Source organism: Bombina bombina, chromosome 7 (assembly GCF_027579735.1).
Source record: "Bombina bombina isolate aBomBom1 chromosome 7, aBomBom1.pri, whole genome shotgun sequence".
Lineage (NCBI taxonomy): Eukaryota > Metazoa > Chordata > Amphibia > Anura > Bombinatoridae > Bombina > Bombina bombina.
Genome location: NC_069505.1, coordinates 382,747,271 through 382,764,507, shown reverse-complemented (window position 1 = coordinate 382,764,507; position 17,237 = coordinate 382,747,271). Strand labels below are relative to the sequence as shown.

Genomic DNA, 17,237 nt, shown 5'->3' with positions numbered 1-17,237 from the left:
CCCCGGGCAGGCTGAATGAGGATTATGTTACCGTGAGTGCTTCTACCTCTTGGGATATTATATATATATACAAGGAGTGCAGAATTATTAGGCAAGTTGTATTTTTGAGGATTAATTTTATTATTGAACAACAACCATGTTCTCAATGAACCCAAAAAACTCATTAATATCAAAGCTGAATAGTTTTGGAAGTAGTTTTTAGTTTGTTTTTAGTTATAGCTATTTTAGGGGGATATCTGTGTGTGCAGGTGACTATTACTGTGCATAATTATTAGGCAACTTAACAAAAAACAAATATATACCCATTTCAATTATTTATTTTTACCAGTGAAACCAATATAACATCTCAACATTCACAAATATACATTTCTGACATTCAAAAACAAAACAAAAACAAATCAGTGACCAATATAGCCACCTTTCTTTGCAAGGACACTCAAAAGCCTGCCATCCATGGCTTCTGTCAGTGTTTTGATCTGTTCACCATCAACATTGCATGCAGCAGCAACCACAGCCTCCCAGACACTGTTCAGAGAGGTGTACTGTTTTCCCTCCTTGTAAATCTCACATTTGATGATGGACCACAGGTTCTCAATGGGGTTCAGATCAGGTGAACAAGGAGGCCATGTCATTAGATTTTCTTCTTTTATACCCTTTCTTGCCAGCCACGCTGTGGAGTACTTGGACGCGTGTGATGGAGCATTGTCCTGCATGAAAATCATGTTTTTCTTGAAGGATGCAGACTTCTTCCTGTACCACTGCTTGAAGAAGGTGTCTTCCAGAAACTGGCAGTAGGACTGGGAGTTGAGCTTGACTCCATCCTCAACCCGAAAAGGCCCCACAAGCTCATCTTTGATGATACCAGCCCAAACCAGTACTCCACCTCCACCTTGCTGGCGTCTGAGTCGGACTGGAGCTCTCTGCCCTTTACCAATCCAGCCATGGGCCCATCCATCTGGCCCATCAAGACTCACTCTCATTTCATCAGTCCATAAAACCTTAGAAAAATCAGTCTTGAGATATTTCTTGGCCCAGTCTTGACGTTTCAGCTTGTGTGTCTTGTTCAGTGGTGGTCGTCTTTCAGCCTTTCTTACCTTGGCCATGTCTCTGAGTATTGCACACCTTGTGCTTTTGGGCACTCCAGTGATGTTGCAGCTCTGAAATATGGCCAAACTGGTGGCAAGTGGCATCTTGGCAGCTGCACGCTTGACTTTTCTCAGTTCATGGGCAGTTATTTTGCGCCTTGGTTTTTCCACACGCTTCTTGCGACCCTGTTGACTATTTTGAATGAAACGCTTGATTGTTCGATGATCACGCTTCAGAAGCTTTGCAATTTTAAGAGTGCTGCATCCCTCTGCAAGATATCTCACTATTTTTGACTTTTCTGAGCCTGTCAAGTCCTTCTTTTGACCCATTTTGCCAAAGGAAAGGAAGTTGCCTAATAATTATGCACACCTGATATAGGGTGTTGATGTCATTAGACCACACCCCTTCTCATTACAGAGATGCACATCACCTAATATGCTTAATTGGTAGTAGGCTTTCAAGCCTATACAGCTTGGAGTAAGACAACATGCATATAGAGGATGATGTGGTCAAAATACTCATTTGCCTAATAATTCTGCACTCCCTGTATATATATATATATATATATATATATATATATATATATATATATATATATAAGTATGTGCAAAGGTATATGTACAAATTCTAGCATTAATAATCATTTATAAAAAAAAAAACATGAGATAAAAGCATATCATGACTTCTAGAAATACAAATACACATTTATTTATGTGAAAGTATCATATAACAAATAAATATAAATATAATTTTCTATGAGATATTGTTAGTTGAGGTATAAATCTATCTATTTCTTGGACATTAACAGATGAAAAATAAAAGATTAGCTTTAGAGAAATGTGTTTGTTTATGGACAGTAATGAAATGGTATAAATAAAGTTGTGAAAAACCATAATAACCGTGACATCGATGACTGTTAGTTAACAACAGTCCGATGCTAATCGCGCCGTACTTGACACGCGTGTTTTTGACAGGTTTTTTTATAAATAAGGGGATCGTATGTGGATCCGCGTCATCAATGTCTGGCGAACGTATTGACGCCGGCGAATGCACTGAGATTGACGCTTTGATAAATATCCTCCTATAATTCTAAAATGTCATCCAATATGGGGCTAGATTACCAGTGTTGCAACTATTTAGTGCTTCCACTCGCGTGTTTACTTTGCTAGACGGAGGCTTTTCGCGCACGTTGGGTTGTGCTCGTATTATGAGTTGAAAGTAAAGTTATTGTGTTTATTACATATTTTTTTACACTAAGAGGACCATTTATTAAGCTCCGAATGGAGTTTGAGGGCCCGTGTTCCATAACCTGTCCGCCTGCTTTGATGAAGCGGACAGAGATCGCCACAATTCAACCGATCGAATACGATCGGGTTTATTGACACCCCCTGCTGATTGGCCGCGAGTCTGCAGGGGGCGGCGTTGCACCAGCAGCTCACAAGAGCTGCTGGTGCAATGCTGAATGCGGAGAGCATATTGCTCTCTGCATTCAGCGAGGTCTGTCGGACATGATCCGCACTGTCAGATCAGGTCCGACAGACCTTTGTTAAAAAGGCATCTAAGGCTTTACGTGAGGTACCAATACAGGGGCCAAAGGGGTGGTGAAGGATAGCCAAAGGTTAGATACCAGAGGAGCAGATCCAGGCAGCAGTCAAAGAGAATCCAAAGACAAGCAAAGCTTCATTAATTATATAGCAACAAAAGATAGAGCACCCAGGAACACAAGGAGTCCAATATACAGGCAATGGCAGGAAGCTGTTTATATTCACTGCTGATCAGGTATCTGCCTGCAACTGGCAGGCAGGTGGAGCTAGAGAGCCAACCAATGCAGACAGTAGGATACAGCCTTCCAGACCCAAACCCAGAGCCAGAGCCCTCCAGTGGCTCAGGAGGATAGAAAAACGGACAGAAACTTGAGGTTCCGGCTTCAATTCCAGGTGCACTCTGACAAGAATTGATTGTAAATCTGAAATAGCACATGCACATACATGCAGGTCATTGCGTCTCAAAATAACATTGTGGCAACTAAGTAAAATTGGCCTATAGGTTGATCGGTTAAATAACTGTACAATCGACTCCATGCCCATCAGTAAGCTGTAAGGCTAGATGCAAATGTCCGTCTACGAAGGGACCCAGTGGCTGAGTAGAAAGTAAAAGGCTCACTAATAGCAAGCTTCAGGCAGGTGACAGGGAATAGATGTCATAGAAGGCAACTAGAAGCTTGAGGTTGAGAGGATATTGAAGAACTACAAGAGTGGGAAAGCTGAGGCACACTCAGGCAGAAAGATACTGTGAGCTATCTCTAAGAGAAGTCTAGTTCAGGCAAATGGTTGAGAACAGTTTGGCAGCAAAGTAGAGAGGGCAGTCCAAAAAGATAGTAATGTTTAATCAACAATTCATCAGGAACAGAAGTTCTAATCAGAATAGTAAGTACCCAGAAGCAAACTACAACAAACTTTGTGCATATGTAATGACCAAGCGCCAAAAATTACACAAACAGACCCGTCATCAAAATAACACAAGTTGCCAGGCAACAACACAGCGTAACATTAGGATTCTCATGTGCATGGTTCTTTGTGTTTGTTGTTTTTTTTTTTTAATAAATAAATTTAGCCAATTATTTTCAGATGCATGTGTGGCACTTAAATCTCCTCTACACATTGTATGGATATAGTCTGACACAGGTTCCGGATAGATAGCTCAGCATGCTAAGGCACTGTGGCTGAGCTCTGTAGCAACCCAAGGGTTGCAGGTTCGAACCCTGGCGAGGTCCACTCAGCCTTTCATCCTTCCGAGGTCGATAAAATGAGCAGCGCCTTGAGACCCTTACGGGTGATTAGCCACGCTTTACAAGTACCCAATACATACATACACAGGTTTCCCAATCAATAAAGACGAGAGCAATAACTAGGCATTTGCAGTATGTTACATATGCACAATGTCATCTTTTTTGGCTAAGGTCAAACACTGACATTTGCATGTCCAGGTCTGACTTCAAACCCGGACACACAAATGGAAACCCAAACTGTCCGGGTCATTCCCGGACAGGTGGCAACCGAATGCTGAAAAGTCATTCGTGCCTGTTAGGAGTGACGTGTTATTGGCTATTTTATGACTTGACATGAGCATTAAAGTTCTTGCGCTAACTCAACTCACATGTTAATAAAGCCTATATTTATTTTGTTTAATAAAAGATTACAAATAAAGTTCAAATCTCCTACAAAATATGAAACTTGCACTCAAATGAAATCTGAGTTGTATTTGCCATTATACTTTATTATTATAAATAGAGTTCTGCATATATTTCTGTCTGTCTCTGTTAATGGCACCTATGGACTATAGAGTTCTCACAAACCACTAACCTCTACTAAAGTACCTGCTAACAATAAGCAGCACATTCATTGTCTATTTTCATCTTCATCTCAATTAAAAATAGCTCTCTGTTTACTGGAAATCAACCCAATTCCATGTTTAAATCATCTGAAATATTTATCTAATGTGTGTTATATGTTCTTCTCACCAGCAACGATCAGTGATGTCAGTTTATTTATATTAATGAAACTATCGTTTTAAAGGGACACAAAACCCAACATGTTCTTTCATGATTCAGATAGATATATATTAATATACATATTATCAAATTGTCTTTGTTCTCTTGGTATTGTTTGTTGAAAAGCAGGAATGTAAGCTCAGGAGTGTGCACATATCTGGAGCACTATATAGCAGCAGTTATACATTTTTTAAGAGCACTAGGTGACAGCACTATTTCCTGCCAAGTAGTGCTCCAAACACCTACTTAGGTATCTCTTCAACAAAGAATGCCATGGGAATGAAACTAATTTCATAATAAAAGTAAATTGTATGCTCTGTCTAAATCACAAAAGAACATTTTTGGGTTTCATATCCCTTTAAGTATCTGAGTATTTCTTACTTTTCACAACTATCTGCCCTTTACTGCACACAAATGTGAGAGAGGACTCCATGGTATTTGTCTACAAAGGATACATTTATATCTTATTTGGCAGCAGACGTGATCCATATAGTTAGATTAGAGAAATAGTCAAATAAACCGTGCCTTTAAAGCCTGGTATCTTTCCATCTTACAAACCTTTCAGGCACTTTTGTTTCTAATGCTAAAGGATTATGTAGAATGTAAGCTCACAAGTCCACCTGATCTGCTGATTGTCTTACGTAAAGATGGTTTATAGCTTCTCAAGGGCAGGTTCCTTTACCCTTTGTGATTTATGTAAATGTCTTCCGATTATTGCACCTCCAGATATTTCAAATCTACCAGGTCGTAAACTCTTGCAAATACTAATAAACAGCGCTTAGGTCCTTATTGCTGAAAATTGGAGAAGTAAAGATATTTCTCTTTTATCCATGTGGTCCTCACGGTCTCAGAATCTCTAGATTTAGAAGAATTTTACTATTTAGAAAACAACCATATGGGCACATCTATTTATATGGTACACATATAGGGTACATATGATCAATAACAAAACACCACCTCACAAACTGCATATACAGTACACCTATCTTGTTAATAAAAAAAACATCCAGAGGACGGCTATATCTTATCTACTATTTTGTTCTATGTTTTCTTTCTTTTATCTGCCTTTTCTGATGATATATAATTAAATATAAATGATGTTAAATCAGCAAATTTCTTTTAGTCGGTAAAAGTTGGAGCTGCGTCTCCGCATTAACATTTTATTCTGTGTGAATGTTTGTTATTCATTTTACCTACTAAAAAAGCTGGGTATTTAAAAATAACACAAAAACACAATACATCCAATATATATATATATATATCAGGATTAAATTTCAATAGTAAAACACATAGGGGCCTATTTATCAAAGGTCTTGCGGATCTAATCCGACAGTGCAGATCAGGTCCGCAATACCTCGCTGAATGCGGAGAGCAATACGCTCTCCGTATTCAGCATTGCACTAGCAGCTCACAAGAGCTGCTGGTGAAACGCCGCCCCCTGCATACTCGCGGACAACCGGCCGCCAGCAGGGAGGTGTCAATCAATCCGATCGTACTCGATCGGGTTGATTTCCGGCGATTCCTGTGCGCCTCATCAGAGCAGGCGGACAGGGTTATGGAGCAGCGGTCTTTAGACTGCTGCTTCATAACTGCTGTTTCTGGCGAGTCTTCAGACTCGCCAGAAACACGGGCCCACAAGCTCCATTCGGAGCTTGATAAATGGGCCCCATAGACTGCACTCACTGGATTTGTGGGGAAAAAAAATAGATTTATTTTGTTATATCAGAGTGACGTTTCAGGATCCACAGACCCCTTCCTCAGACCAAACAACATAGTGAAATAGAGTGATCTTAAATACCCTTTAGCCCCTCCCCCTAAGTTTGAAAATTGTGCCAAAATGTGACCCCGTATTCATGGTGATAATTATCAACAATCAACATAATTTTGAACAAGTTGTCAAATGATTAAATACATACATAAATCAATACATGAGATAACAAAATTATTTGATTCAGCTCCCTAATAAATTCATCGTTAGAAAAAGGAAGTGCATATATAAATCTGTGAGTGTGGAACTAAATCATTTGAACAAGTTGTCACATAATAAAAAAATACATACATGAATCCATACATGAGATATCAAAATTATTTGATTCAGCTCCCTAATAAATTAATTGTTCGGAAAGTTAAGTGCATACATAAATCTGTGAGTGTGGAGCTAAATCATTTGAACAAGTTGTCACATAATAAAAAAATACATACATGAATCCATACATGAGATATCAAAATTATTTGATTCAGCTCCCTAATAAATTAATTGTTCGGAAAGTTAAGTGCATACATAAATCTGTGAGTGTGGAGCTAAATCATTTGAACAAGTTGTCACATAATAAAAAAATACATACATGAATCCATACATGAGATATCAAAATTATTTGATTCAGCTCCCTAATAAATTAATTGTTCGGAAAGTTAAGTGCATACATAAATCTGTGAGTGTGGAGCTAAATCATTTGAACAAGTTGTCACATAATAAAAAAATACATACATGAATCCATACATGAGATATCAAAATTATTTGATTCAGCTCCCTAATAAATTAATTGTTCGGAAAGTTAAGTGCATACATAAATCTGTGAGTGTGGAGCTAAATCATTTGAACAAGTTGTCACATAATAAAAAAATACATACATGAATCCATACATGAGATAACAAAATTATTTGATTCAGCTCCCTAATAAATTAATTGTTCGGAAAGTTAAGTGCATACATAAATCTGTAAGTGTGGAGCTAAATCATTTGAACAAGTTGTCACATAATAAAAAAATACATACATGAATCCATACATGAGATAACAAAATTATTTGATTCAGCTCCCTAATAAATTAATTGTTCGGAAAGTTAAGTGCATACATAAATCTGTGAGTGTGGAGCTAAATCATTTGAACAAGTTGTCACATAATAAAAAAATACATACATGAATCCATACATGAGATAACAAAATTATTTGATTCAGCTCCCTAATAAATTAATTGTTCGGAAAGTTAAGTGCATACATAAATCTGTGAGTGTGGAGCTAAATCATTTGAACAAGTTGTCACATAATAAAAAAATACATACATGAATCCATACATGAGATAACAAAATTATTTGATTCAGCTCCCTAATAAATTAATTGTTCGGAAAGTTAAGTGCATACATAAATCTGTGAGTGTGGAGCTAAATCATTTGAACAAGTTGTCACATAATAAAAAAATACATACATGAATCCATACATGAGATATCAAAATTATTTGATTCAGCTCCCTAATAAATTAATTGTTCGGAAAGTTAAGTGCATACATAAATCTGTGAGTGTGGAGCTAAATCATTTGAACAAGTTGTCACATAATAAAAAAATACATACATGAATCCATACATGAGATATCAAAATTATTTGATTCAGCTCCCTAATAAATTAATTGTTCGGAAAGTTAAGTGCATACATAAATCTGTGAGTGTGGAGCTAAATCATTTGAACAAGTTGTCACATAATAAAAAAATACATACATGAATCCATACATGAGATAACAAAATTATTTGATTCAGCTCCCTAATAAATTAATTGTTCGGAAAGTTAAGTGCATACATAAATCTGTAAGTGTGGAGCTAAATCATTTGAACAAGTTGTCACATAATAAAAAAATACATACATGAATCCATACATGAGATAACAAAATTATTTGATTCAGCTCCCTAATAAATTAATTGTTCGGAAAGTTAAGTGCATACATAAATCTGTGAGTGTGGAGCTAAATCATTTGAACAAGTTGTCACATAATAAAAAAATACATACATGAATCCATACATGAGATAACAAAATTATTTGATTCAGCTCCCTAATAAATTAATTGTTCGGAAAGTTAAGTGCATACATAAATCTGTGAGTGTGGAGCTAAATCATTTGAACAAGTTGTCACATAATAAAAAAATACATACATGAATCCATACATGAGATAACAAAATTATTTGATTCAGCTCCCTAATAAATTAATCGTTCGGAAAGTTAAGTGAATACATAAATCTGTGAGTGTGGATCTAAATCATTTTGAACAAGTTGTCAAAAAATTAAGTACATATGAAAATCCATACATGAGATAATAACATTATTTGATTCAGATCCCTAATAAATTCAGCGTTAGAGTATTTAAGTGCATACATAAATCTGTGAGTGTGGAGCTAAATCAGTTTGTACTCCTATGTGTAGGTGTAATGTATACCCAATGTGTGTACAACCTGTGTTACCCATAGGATTCCAGTCACCTATCAAGCTTATTTGTTTATATGATTAAACCAGAGGTAGAGTAGGATATACTGTAGCGGTTAATATGTGATTATCTTAGCCATGATGTGTATATGGGGTTGAACTTGATCCCAATGTCAAATTCAGTAAGCAAAGTGATGATAATATTCAGAGAGGATAACCAGTGTCTTTATGCTCTAAGTCTCAGTGTACACATCTCTGCCCCTATTGTTAAGTAAACATAGTACATAATTAAAGAAGTTTGGAGTAAGATATCAGCGCAGAGTAAAATGTCACAAAGCTAATGGTGAAAAACAGAGGATCCCTAAAACCTCTATCATTTCGATCCATTCATCAAGCGCCTGGAAACCCCCTTTCCACACAAAAAACAGATCGTCTATATAACTGTTATAGTATTTCACATTCACATTATCGAAGATCAACATGATGGTCTCCTCTTATTTATCCATATAAAGATTGGCGCATGCCGGAGCTACATTTGAGCCCATAGCGGTTCCTATTAATTGCTGGTAAAATTTGTCCTGGAACCTAAAATAATTTAGTGTAAGACAAAGTTGTTGAAGTTTAAGCAAGAGAGCTGTTGGTGGGCGAATATATAGATATTGATGCAGGGCAGTCTGTATAGTATGTAATCCATCCTCATGCGGTATTACAGTGTATAAGCTAATTACGTCCATTGTGACTAGAAAGTCAGATTTTTCAATGTCCTCAATGGCTTTAAGTTCTTTAACCCTTCGAGTGCTAATGACGGCTCTGAGCCGTCACAGAGTTTCTCACTCTGGTACTAATGACGGCTCAGAGCCGTCATGAGCACTCTCCCACCTTGAGGGAGATCTGGGGGCTCCTTACTGCTCCTAACCCGGCGATCGTGCCTGTAGAGTGACAGGCATCGCCGGGGCTTCACGTGATGCGCGGTGACGTCACGCGCAGTTACTTGATGACGTCACTGCGCAACTTTATTTATACTTAACAATGTTAAGTATAGGAGGAGGGGGCATGCTGCTTAGAAGCCTGTATCTCAGGCATCTAAGCAGCTACAGACCCCCAAGACCCACTGTTAGAAAGGTAATTGCCTAACCTTTCCAACATTGTAAGTCATGGGAGTCTGTAAAAAAAAAAAAAAAAGTTAAAAAACATTTTATTCAAGATGGGAAATGGCTTAGCAGCCAAAGGGTTAATAAGCTCACCTGAGTCCTTCAAGTATGATTTCCTTCCTATCACCAGCGGTTGTAATTGTGCATCCATGTATTGTGCCAGAGGCTGTAAGAGTGAGCCCCGAGCTGATACAATGGGTCTCCCAGGGAGACATTTTAGATCTTTATATATTTTGGGGAGCGTATATAGTATCGGGTGAATGGGGTTTTTAACCTGTAGAAATAATAGTTCATCCTTCGTGATCCACTCCATCGTGAAGCCCTCAATCAAGGTTTCATCTATTCTTTCTTTAAAGATCCTAGTGGGGTTCTGGGGTAGTTGTTGGTATATCTTCTGGTCACCAAGTTGTTTTTGGATCTCTTCACTGTAGTGCTTGTAGTTCATAACCATGATTGCTCCACCCTTGTCCACTGCTCTGATCACAATGTTAGGGTCTGTGGCAAGAGCTTTCAGAGCTTGTTTCTCAGTGGGGGTAAGATTCGGCCTCCAAGAGTTCTGTTGTTTTTGTATTGAGTCAGCAGCTATGAGTCTTGTGTAGATCTTGATGCTTGCACTGGCATTAAGGGGTTCAAACTTGCTCTTTGGTTTAAAGGACTTGATATCCTGGGTGTTTATGTTTTCCCCAAAATGCTCCTTCATTTTGAGGTTCCTTTGAAATGTCTGAATGTCCAAATAGGTGTCAAACGAATCACTCTTGAAAGAGGGAATTAAGGTTAGTCCCTTGTTGAGCAATCCTCTTTCAACATCAGTTAATTGTCTATCACTGATGTTGATTACTATGTCCATTTCTGTTACCTGGGTGGGAGTGGAGGCTTACCTCCCACAATAGTTCCCCCTCCTCGGCCGTGGCTTCTTATGTTTCCTCCTGATCTTGTTGTCACCCCTAAAAAAAGAGGTGCTGGAGTGTGCTGAGTCCTGGTTGTCCTGAGTAGAGGGGTAAGAGACTATATCTGTGTCTGATCCAGAGCTACTATCCATAGTATTTAAAAATCTTGATCTGTACTGGCAAATTCGTCTCTGTCTCTGTGGCCTCCTGTATGTGTTGCCCAGTGTCCAACTATACACCCTTTTATCCTTGTAATCAGCTTCTACTGTTGTCAGCAGGGCATACGGTCTCGGGCATGAGGTTCAATCTTATAGATCATGTCCTAAAACTCAAGAGAGGGGGTGACAGAGACAATGCACTTCTGAAATTGGAAGCCAGATGGACACACAGGCTAGGCACATTGCACGCTAATGGTCTAAATATGTCAATAGACTGGAACTGGTTTCTATAAATCCTATGGTATCACCTCAGGAAGGGACACCTTGATTGCCACTTATAGGTGTATAACCAATGAGCTATTGTAGAGGTCACACACTGGGTACTTAAGGGTACCAGGCATAAGGTTAATTATGCACTATGCTTACTTAACAATAGGGGCAGAGATGTGTACACCGAGACTTAGTACATAAAGACACTGGTTATCCTCTCTGAATATTATCATAATTTTGCTTTGACATTGGAATCACACTAAGTTCAACCCCATATACACATCATGGCTAAGCTAATCACATAACCGCCACAGTATATCCAACTCTACCTCCGGTTTAATCATATAAACAAATAAGCATGATGTTTAGAGTGCTACAACTGTAGCGGATACATAATAGGTGACTGGAATCCTATGGGTAACACAGGTTGTACACACATTGGGTATACATTACACCTACACATAGGAGTACAAACTGATTTAGCTCCACACTCTCCCAGGTAGGCTTCCAGCTGTATAGCAATTTTTATTGGCAGAACAGAAGTGAACAATTTTTAGTTACGTCTCCACTCCAGCTTTAAATGAAATGGGAACATGCAGTTTGAAAAACGCCATAAGATGGCGTATGGCTAGGAATTGGAGGTATCGGTTTAATTATCGGTGCATTTGCACGAGTACAAGTACTCATGCAAATACTTGGTATCGGCATTGATAACGATACTAGTATCGTATCGGTGCAACCCTAATATTGTGTATATATACATACATAGATATATATATAATATTAGTACTAAGTATCATAATATTAGGATGTTACATCTATCATTAAATGTCTTCAGTGTATGAAGGTAATGTAACTGTTCTTTATAGCGAACGTTTGAGTTAATTGTAAGAAATTAATTATACAAGGTTTGTGGGCACAGTAGAGACAGAAATACAATACTCATTCTGCGTTACTATCAGTTCTTGCAGGATATTCTCGACACTCTGTTTGTGATTCTGGACGAAAACACAGAAAAGTATGGACTGCTCGTCTTCCAGTGCTTGGTGAGAACATATTTTTGTGTGTGTTGATTCAGTAGTCTTATGTTTGATGTGTGAGATACTTTTTGTCTCAATTCCATGTTTAGATTCCTCTTAAAGGGCCATTATAGTGAAAAACTTGCATGTTGTCTTTTATCATGCGACCCAGCAGCGCAATCAGTGCTGCTGATTGGGTCAGTTTCCACCAGCAGTTCTCTGTGGCTCTTAAGTGTTACTTTACCTGTGTGTTTGACTCATTTAAGGGATCAATAGTGATACAATTACACGTGCTAATGAATGACGTAATTTTTTCACAATAATAACCCTTTAATAGATGCATGTGTAGCACATCATCTCTTTCTGTATACACATATAAATTATAATGTTTTTTTACCCATCATTCTCCTCTCAGACATGGAAACAATGTGCCTTACCAGCTTCTGTACATACGTGTAGGTCACACTATCTTGTATCGCACCCTATCAATGCATTTGTACCACACAAAAGTACTAGTTCTGGAAATGTTTGTTTTTACTTTGTCATATACACAACACGTAAAGGGACATTAAACTCAATAATCCCACCTAATTAAAAAAGTTTAATCAAAGGGACATTACCCACGTGCAAAATCACATGAAAGTGATGTAGTATATCTGTAAAAAGCTGACTAGAAAATATCACATGATCATCTCTATGTAAGAAAGGAAGATATTTTACCTCAAATGCATCTTTCGGCTACTCTTTTTACTGTCTTTTGCACGGTGAAAAAATAGCCATAGGCAGTCTACATAATCTTAGGAGATTTCATAGTAAATCTCCTTAAAACAGAGGGGGGAAAATAAACGGCTAGATTTAGAGTTGGGCGGTAGCCGTCAAAACCAGCGTTAGAGGCTCCTAACGCTGGTTTTTACCGCCCTCTGGTATTTGGAGTTAGTCAGGAAAGGGTCTAACGCTCACTTTCCAGCCGCGACTTTTCCATACCGCAGATCACCTTACGTCAATTGCGTATCCTATCTTTTCAATGGGATCTTTCTAACGCTGGTCTTTAGAGTCGTGGCTGAAGTGAGCGTTAGAAATCTAATCTAATCAAAACTCCAGCCGCAGAAAAAACCCAGGAGTTATGAGCTTTCTGGGCTAATGCCGGTTTATAAAGCTCTTAACTACTGTGCTCTAAAGTACACTAACACCCATAAACTACCTATGTACCCCTAAACCGAGGTCCCCCCACATCGCCGCCACTCTATTAAAATTTTTTAACCCCTAATATGCTGTCCGCACGCCGCCGCAAGGTACGTTATACTTATGTACCCCTAATCTGCTGCCCCTAACACCGCCGACCCCTATATTATATTTATTAACCCCTAATCTGCCCCCCTCAACGTTGCCTCCACCTGCCTACACTTATTAAACCCTAATCTGCCGACCGGACCGCGCCGCTATTATAATAAAGTTATTAACCCCTAATCCGCCTCACTCCCGCCTCAATAACCCTATAATAAATAGTATTAACCCCGAATCTGCCCTCCCTAACATCGCCGACACCTAACTTTAATCTGCCGACCGGAGCTCACCGCTATTCTAATAAATTTTTTAACCCCTAAAGCTAATTCTAACCCTAACACCCCCCTAACTTAAATATAATTTAAATCTAACGAAATAAATTAACTATTATTAAATAAATTATTCCTATTTAACGCTAAATACTTACCTGTAAAATAAACCCTAATATAGCTACAATATAAATTATAATTATATTGTAGCTATTTTAGGATTTATATTTATTTTACAGGTAACTTTGTAATTATTTTAACCAGGTACAATAGCTATTAAATAGTTAATAACTATTTAATAGTTACCTAATTAAAATAATTACAAAATTACCTGTAAAATAAATCCTAACCTGTTACAATTAAACCTAACACTACACTATCAATAAATTAAATAAAATACCTCCAATTACCTACAATTAAACCTAACACTACACTATCAATAAATTAATTAAATACAATACCTACAAATAAATACATTTAAATAAACTAACTAAAGTACAAAAAATAAAAAAGAACTTAGTTACAAAAAATAAAAAAATATTTACAAACATAAGAAAAATATTACAACAATTTTAAACTAATTACACCTACTCTAAGCCCCCTAATAAAATAACAAAGCCCCCCAAAATAAAAAAAAATGCCCTACCCTATTCTAAATTAAAAAAGTTCAAAGCTCTTTTACCTTACCAGCCCTTAAAAGGACCTTTTGTGGGGCATGCCCCAAAGAATTCAGCTCTTTTGTCTGTAAAAAAAACACATACAATACCCCCCCCCCCAACATTAAAACCCACCACCCACATACCCCTAATCTAACCCAAACCCCCCTTAAATAAACCTAACACTAAGCCCCTGAAGATCTTCCTACCTTATCTTCACCTCGCCGGGTATCACACCGATCCGTCCTGGCTCCGAATTCTTCATCCAAGCCCAAGCGGGGGCTGGCGATCCATAATCCGGCGGCTGAAGAGGTCCAGAAGAGGCTCCAAAGTCTTCATCCTATCCGGGAAGAAGAGGCGATCCGGACCGGCAACCATCTTGATCCAAGCGGCATCTTCTATCTTCATCCGATGAGGAACGGCTCCATCATGAAGACCTCCAGCGCGGATCAATATTCTTCTTCCGACGTCCAACTGAAGAATGAAGGTTCCTTTAAGGGACGTCATACAAGGATTCTATCAGCCAATCGGAATTAAGGTAGGAAAATTCTGATTGGCTGATGGAATCAGCCAATCAGAATCAAGTTCAATCCGATTGGCTGATCCGATCAGCCAATCAGATTGAGCTCGCATTCTATTGGCTGATCGGAACTGCCAATAGAATGCGAGCTCAATCTGATTGGCTGATTGGATCAGCCAATCGGATTGAACTTGATTCTAATTGGCTGATTTCATCAGCCAATCAGAATATTCCTACCTTAATTCCGATTGGCTGATAGAATCCTATAAGCCAATCGGAATTCGAGAGACGCCATCTTGGATGACGTCATTTAAAGGAACCGTCATTCGGCGAGTAGGCGTCGCTTGAAGAGGTTGGATCCGCGTCGGCTGGGAAGAAGATGGCTCCGCTCCGCTCCGGAAGAAAGAAGATTGAAGATGCGGCTTGATAGAAGACTTCATCCCGATGATGGACTTCCGACTTCAGCCCGATGATGGAGTTCTTCAGCCGCCGCTTGGATCAAGACTTCGGACCCTCTTCTGGACCGATCGCTGAACCCGGTGAGGTGAAGACAAGGTAGGGAGATCTTCAGGGGCTTAGTGTTAGGTTTATTTAAGGGGGGTTTGGGTTAGATTAGGGGTATGTGGATGGTGGGTTGTAATGTTGGGGGGGGGTATTGTATGTTTTTTTTTTTACAGGCAAAAGAGCTGAATTATTTGGGGCATGCCCCGCAAAAGGTCCTTTTAAGGTCTGGTAAGGTAAAAGAGCTTTGAACTTTTTAAATTTAGAATAGGGTAGGGCATTTTTTTAATTTTGGGGGTCTTTGTTATTTTATTAGGGGGCTTAGAGTAGGTGTAATTAGTTTAAAATTGTAATATTTTTCTAATGTTTGTAAATATTTTTTTATTTTTTGTAACTTAGTTCTTTTTTATTTTTTGTACTTTAGTTAGTTTATTTAATTGTAGTTATTTGTAGGTATTGTATTTAATTAATTTATTGATAGTGTAGTGTTAGGTTTAATTGTAGATAATTGTAGGTATTTTATTTAATTAATTTATTGATAGTGTAGTGTTAGGTTTAATTGTAACTTAGGTTAGGATTTATTTTACAGGTAATTTTGTAATTATTTTAACTAGGTAACTATTAAATAGTTATTAACTATTTAATAGCTATTGTACCTGGTTAATATAATTACAAAGTTGCCTGTAAAATAAATATTAATCCTAAAATAGCTACAATATAATTATAATTTATATTGTAGCTATATTAGGGTTTATTTTACAGGTAAGTATTTAGCTTTAAATAGGAATAAGTTATTTAATAATAGTTAATTTATTTCGTTAGATTTAAATTATATTTAATTTAGGGGGGTGTTAGTGTTAGGGTTAGATTTAGCTTTAGGGGTTAAAAAATGTATTAGAATAGCGGTGAGCTCCGGTCGGCAGATTAGGGGTTAATGTTTGAAGTTAGGTGTCGGCGATGTTAGGGAGGGCAGATTAGGGGTTAATACTATTTATTATAGGGTTATTGAGGCGGGAGTGAGGCGGATTAGGGGTTAATACATTTATTATAGTAGTGGTGCGGTTCGGTCGGCAGATTAGGGGTTAATTATTGTAGGCAGGTGGAGATGACGTTGTGGGGGGCAGATTAGGGGTTAATAAATATAATATAGGGGTCGGCGGTGTTAGGGGCAGCAGATTAGGGGTACATAGGGATAATGTAGGTAGCAGCGGTTTACGGAGCGGCAGATTAGGGGTTAAAAAAAATATGCTGGTGTCAGCGATAGCGGGGGCGGCAGAATAGGGTTTAATAAATGTAAGGTTAGAGGTGTTTAGACTCGGGGTACATGTTAGAGTGTTAGGTGCAGACGTAGGAAGTGTTTCCCCATAGAAAACAATGGGGCTGCGTTAGGAGCTGAACGCTGTTTTTTTGCAGGTGTTAGGTTTTTTTTCAGCTCAAATGGCCCCATTGTTTTCTATGGGGGAATCGTGCAGGAGCACGTTTTTGAAGCTGGTCGCGTCTGTAAGCACCGCTGGAATTTAGAGTTGCAGTGGCGTTAAATTATGCTCTACGCTCCCTTTTTGGAGCCTAACGCACTGAAAACGCAGCCCTTCTGTGAACTCTAAATACCAGCGGTATTTAAAAGGTGCGGGGGGAAAAAACCACGTGTAGCTAACGCACCCCTTTGGCCGCAGAACTCTAAATCTAGCCGAAAGTGACTG

At 38.3% G+C, this 17,237-nt stretch overlaps 1 protein-coding gene across 1 annotated transcript in view; it reads left to right on the top strand.

The window, feature by feature from the left end:
* Positions 1 to 17,237, top strand: part of DOCK3 (dedicator of cytokinesis 3) — a 924,676-nt gene that overhangs the window by 652,307 nt on the left and 255,132 nt on the right. The window contains exon 20 of the mRNA XM_053721106.1: positions 12,251 to 12,334. Coding sequence (XP_053577081.1) covers positions 12,251 to 12,334 — 84 coding nt within the window. The remainder of the gene's footprint in view (positions 1 to 12,250; positions 12,335 to 17,237) is intronic.